Genomic DNA, 5,460 nt, shown 5'->3' with positions numbered 1-5,460 from the left:
GGGCACACTCCCGTCCCGTCCGCCACACACACACACTGCGGGCACACCCCCGTCCCATCCGCCCCCCCCCCCACCCCCCCCCCCCCCCCCCCCCCCCACCCCCCCCCCCCCGCCCCCCCGCCCCCGCCGGCCGCCCCCCCCCCCCCGGTCCCCCCGCCCCCCCCCCCCGCCGCCCTTCCGCTCCGCCCCGCCCCTCGGCCCCCCCCCCCCCCCGCTCACTGCCCCGCCCCCTCGGGAGCCGACCCCCCTCCTCCCCCGCTCGCTCGCTCACTCACCCCAGCACCACCAGCTCCCCGTACTTGACGGGCTCCTTGTTGGGGGCGCAGTGCTCCTCCTGGCTGGGGGAAAACATGGGGCCGCCGCCGCTGCTCGCCCGCCCGCCGCTACAATCCCATCGGAGGGGGCGGGGAGTCCGGAGCGGGCTCCGCGCTGCGACCCGCACTGAGCCCGCGAGCGCCCGACAACAGCCACTAATGCCGAAGGGGAGGGGGGGGAGAGGGGAAGATACCAACTCGCATCAGGAGACGGGGGGAGGTGCAGAGTTAGGGCTGGCCCAGCTCCCCGTGGCCTCCTCCCCCCTCACGCGCTGCCCGCGGGCGGGGGGAGAGAGTCGCCGTTTAGCCGCCCCGCTCTGCTCCTCCCCCCCTCCGGGGACCGCAGTGGTACAGCCCGCTCTGTTATGTAAACATAGAGTAAGGAGACGGGGCAGCTCTTAAAGGGGCCGCTGTCTTTAGCCTAGCTTCCCACACTGCGGGCGGCTGCGGCTCTGCACCGCTTTCGGCCCCCCCGGGTACCGCTCGCAGAGGGGACGAACGGGGCTCGAGCACCGGCCTCCGGAGCATGGGGTTCTAGATCTGCACCGGGTACCCGCGAGGTTCTAGAGCATCGCCAGCCATGGAGAGAGACAGGTTGGCAGGGCTCTAGATCCGCTGTGCATAGGCGGTGGGTTCTAGGTCGTCAGTCTGTCCACCTTACACTGGAGTTGTGTTCTAGGTCACCCTACACCAGGGCAGGGGTTTGAGACTCGCAGGCACTTCGCTCCACACCAGAGTGATCTAGATCACTATGCCCTCCACCCGAGCCAGAACACGGGCTCTAGACTGGCATCTCTCCCAAGTCCCAATCTGTCAGAGCAGAGGTTCTAGCTCAGCATTCTAGTCACAACTCACCACAGCAGGAGTTCTAGATCAGTGTCCTCTTCACCAGTACCAGAACAGATGTTCTAGATCTGCATTCCCTTCCCACCGCACACCACAGCAGGAGTTTGAGCAGGAGCGGTGCCAGGGTTTTTGCAGCCCTAGGAGGCAGCGCTCCTCCTCTGAGCATTTGGCGGCGGGGGGGTCCTTCCACTACGTGTCTTCGGGGCACTTCGACGGCAGGTCCTGGAGCGAGTGAAGGACCTGCTGCCGAATTTCCGCCGAAGACCCAGAGCGGAAGGACCCCCCACCGCTGAATTTCCGCCAAGGATGGCAAAATGCCGCCCCCCAAATCCTTCCGCCCTAGGCGACCTCCTAGGGTCGCCTAGTGAAAGCACCGGCCCTGAGTTTGAGGTCAGCGTCTCCTCCATCCCACACCAGAGCTGAGGTTCTAGGACCCCAGCAACTACATTACAACTAGCAATGGGTTATAGATCACTGACACCTACCTGTCCAGTCAGAGTGGTGGCTTCTAGACCAGCCAGAGCACTGCTTCCAGATCACCAGCACTACCAATCTGGGCAGGATTCCATGTGAGCAACAGCCCATCCATGTTACGTGTTATAGACTGATGGTGCAAATATCCAGAGCAGGATTTCTATATTGCAAGCACAACTACACAGAACAGGGAACTCTACATTTCAGGTGCAAAAGTGATCTGGAGCAGGAATTCTGATTGCTGGCATAGCCAAGCAGAGCAAGAGGTTTTAGATGATTCTTTCAAAGCAGGGATTCCAGTTTACCATCATCACAACCCAGAGTGGGGAATTCAGGTTACCAGCACAGCCACCAAGCTAGATCACTAGCTGCATGCTATATGCAAGTGTTGGAGAACAGAAGAGCTCTCCTCTTCTGAAACTAGACAGCCAGCATTAGGACTGGAGAGTATAACTAGTTCTGTCCATTTTTTATTTATTCCTGTTTTCTAACAGAGAGGGGCCTGAATCCCTACATTCAGATTCTGAATCTCAGTCCCTCTCACCCCTGCAAGCACGGCCTGGAGCTGTTTAAAGGTAGGAGCTCTCAGCTAGATGCAAACATGTCTCTAATATATTTTTCAGATAAATCTGTCATGTTCTATGTGACCTAGCAAGATGCTGTTTGTAAGCAAAGATAGAAGTGGTGACAGATAATCCTAAAATGTGCCACCTTTGAGACACACTACCCAGAGGAGACCCCAAAAGCAAAATGTTGGTGGCAGCATTCAAGACCAACAATGGAATCCTCCGAAATTGTCAAGGACAAATCCATTACATTAGCGGGCCATCCATGAACAGAAGCACATTCAACATTTTCATCCTGTTTCATGAGTAGTAACAACTTTCTTTTAAAACTTCCCTCTTTACCAACACCTCCCCCTCCTTCCCAAGAAGTGTGCAAATTAAGGATAGCAGTAATGATGATATTATGGCAGGGAGACATGGTCACACTGACCATATTCACTGACCTGCCCAGGACGTTACTCAGTAGCAGGCAATTGGCTGGACGCTCAATGGGTGGATAAATTCATGAATAAGCTAATGTTCATTGCCGTTAATTTTCTAAATTTTAGCACTGACACCTATGAGATTTTCCCCAAAGAGTCTTTTTATTGTTGTGTTTGGTGGTGGGATGAAGGAAACACTATTCAGGATTTTATTTATCAGCCACTTTAACGTCCACATTTCCAGCCACTTATGCTTGGTTTCATCTTCTAAAGGCTTGAAAAGCATCCCATGCTTTTGTTCTTCAAGCAGCTCTTGTTTTATGCTTAAAAAAAATTAAAGGGCAATTTAAAGAAAAACTGTTTAAAAGTCCATGTTTCCACTTTGCAGACATTTATGCTCCATTGATCTGTGCAGACGTTACAACAATCCTGAGCTTCTGAGCTTTTTCTCTTTAGGGAGTTGGGGTTTGAGGTGTTTTTTTAAATACCTTCAAACTTTCCTTTTTTTAAAAAGATGTCTTGCATAAAAGCCAGTGATCAGATTATGAATGAGTCCCACTGCAGGCAATAGGAATGGATGCTGTCTATTTCCGGGAAAGGACCATTGCAACTGTAGTCTGCAGGAGGCCTCTCCAAAGACAATGGTGACATCCTGGGGAGGGAACTTAAGGTTGGATGGTGGGGAACTTTGAAAATTATGGTTAAAGAGTAGCCACATTACTAAAAACTAGAGGGGTTATAGCACAGTAGGTCATTAGTATAAATAAGTGAAACTTACTACACCAGATCATGGCTCCTATTATGACTCTTTTGCATGTCTCCAGTAGTGCAAAAGGAATGCCAAGCTGCCTAAACAACCCACTGAGGTTCCCACTGTGTAGGGAGTGCCAGGGCAGAAGAGGGCATACCTAAAGCACTGAAGAACTCCAGCAATCCCTGGATGGTGCAATAAGCCCTTAAGGAGCCACCACCAGCCAGTGGACATTAGACCAACTCTGAGGCTGCTCTGATTAGTGCTGGGTGGCCCAGTCAGCTGCAGGATATGGGGAGCATAAAGGTGGTATAAGGTCATATTTGTTGCCCCCTCCCTCCCGCTTGGGTCCTGCACCAACCAGAGCTTGGCTAGAGAATCAAGCCCAGTGAGTCAGATTTTTCAGCCAGTCTCAAGATGGGTTCCATTTTATTTTACTCACTCACAAAGGCCATGCACCTATAGTTTTGGGTGAGCAGCTATCTGATGTGCATGAACAAACAGAGGTGGTGTGTGCGCAAAATGAGTTCACAGCTAATACCATGGGCAATTAGCTGCACTCACACAAAACTGGAAATGGAGGCAGAAAAATGAGCCAATACTTTTTATCATTATTTCTAAAGACTTTTATTTCCTGCGGCATAAGTACACAGTCCCTTAGTCTGTTACAGTATGGAGTTTGTCTGACAAATCCAATTAGATTTCAGCTCAATTTTATTTTCTCGTTGTTTGATGCCTATCAAAAGCACAAAATCAACCAAGGCTAGCTAGAAATCAATGCAATTGAATTGGAAAGTCTCATGTACACAATATTTGGCTCCTACACCACTGTGAACATACTACAAATATGAAGAAAAGTCACTGTAACCATCCATGTTTCTGATTGTTATGGCCTTGATTCCACAATGAGCTTCACGTGGGCCTGCAAATAGCTCATTCCAGCATCAAGCCTCAGAATGGCTTAAATTCCATTGAAATAGTTATTAATTAAGTTCTGGTTCTCTTACTGAAAGATCTGGTTTTCCTTCACTGAAATTGTCCCTGGCTATTCATTTCCCTGGCAATGCTATTCTTCTGTTGCTTCTGGTGATAAGGTAAAATGGAAATTCAGCCAATTGGAATTTTCTTAGAGGCTTTGAGCAAATGACAAGATTTTATTAAAGACAGAGAGCTGAATTATTACAGATATATTTATCTTCTTTATCGCGTGACACAAACAGCAAGGAAAGCTGGGCACTAAGTCACTGTCAGAGAAAACAAATACAAATCAAAAACCAATGTGAAAAATTCCAACGTACTAGCTGCATCCTCTTCAAGCTTTCTTACAATTCCCCTCTTTACCTCCCGTGTGAACAGGAGTTTGCATTAACTCCTCCTCTTTTATATAATCTAAACAAAATTAGTTTAACTCTCAAGAACTGCTGCAAAACAATTCAACCCAGTCCTACTCCCATTAAGACAATAGCAAAACTCCCCTGCGCTTCACTGGGAACAGGATCATCTTTCAAACCAAGAGTTCTTTTGGCACCCAACTGTGTACGAGCATTTTGCATTCTCCCACTACAGCCCCTTTTAGAGCATGTAATCGAGCGCTGATCTAGGGATGAGAGGATGGGTAGAAGAGTGAGGAGAAATACGCTTCCCTTATGATATTTCTGATAAAGTTTCAGAGAGTTTGGGTACCTGTGAGGTCTCTGCAATTGTGGCCCCTAGAGAGCTGGTTAGTGGAAAGAAGGAAGCCTCTTGACATCTTGTATCTGCTGGGGTCAAATATGGGTGCTGTAAGTCAGGCAAGTGGCCCTCCTGCCTCTCACAGCTTCATCTTATGGGCTAGATGCCACCATGGGAGTACTCAGGCACATTGGGAGTTAGGGCTGCAGGGAGCTGATCAGACAACAACAATTCCATCTCATGGCCACTTTCTAGGTGTTGCAATTTTTATTTCATTCTGCATTGCAACAACTGTTTTTGCAAAACGTAATTGTGTCAAAATGGCCAGTTTCACATAGAAAACCCAAAGCTTTCAATTCATGTTTCCAGCTCGTCAGAAGTGACCAGAAAGCTTCAGGATCAAAAAATTCTTCCTG

At 49.7% G+C, this 5,460-nt stretch overlaps 1 protein-coding gene across 1 annotated transcript in view; it reads right to left on the bottom strand.

Moving 5' to 3' along the window:
• PELI2 (pellino E3 ubiquitin protein ligase family member 2) overlaps nucleotides 1–458 on the bottom strand; it is a 114,740-nt gene extending 114,282 nt beyond the window's left edge. Inside the window, exon 1 of the mRNA XM_034768104.1 lies at nucleotides 276–458. Coding sequence (XP_034623995.1) covers nucleotides 276–352 — 77 coding nt within the window. The 5' untranslated portion in view covers nucleotides 353–458. The remainder of the gene's footprint in view (nucleotides 1–275) is intronic.
• Between the last annotated feature and the right edge of the window lie 5,002 nt (nucleotides 459–5,460).

Source organism: Trachemys scripta, chromosome 4 (assembly GCF_013100865.1).
Source record: "Trachemys scripta elegans isolate TJP31775 chromosome 4, CAS_Tse_1.0, whole genome shotgun sequence".
NCBI classification, from domain to species: Eukaryota; Metazoa; Chordata; order Testudines; family Emydidae; genus Trachemys; species Trachemys scripta.
Note: the sequence above shows the minus strand (reverse complement) of the source record. Positions and strands in the feature narration are given on the sequence as shown.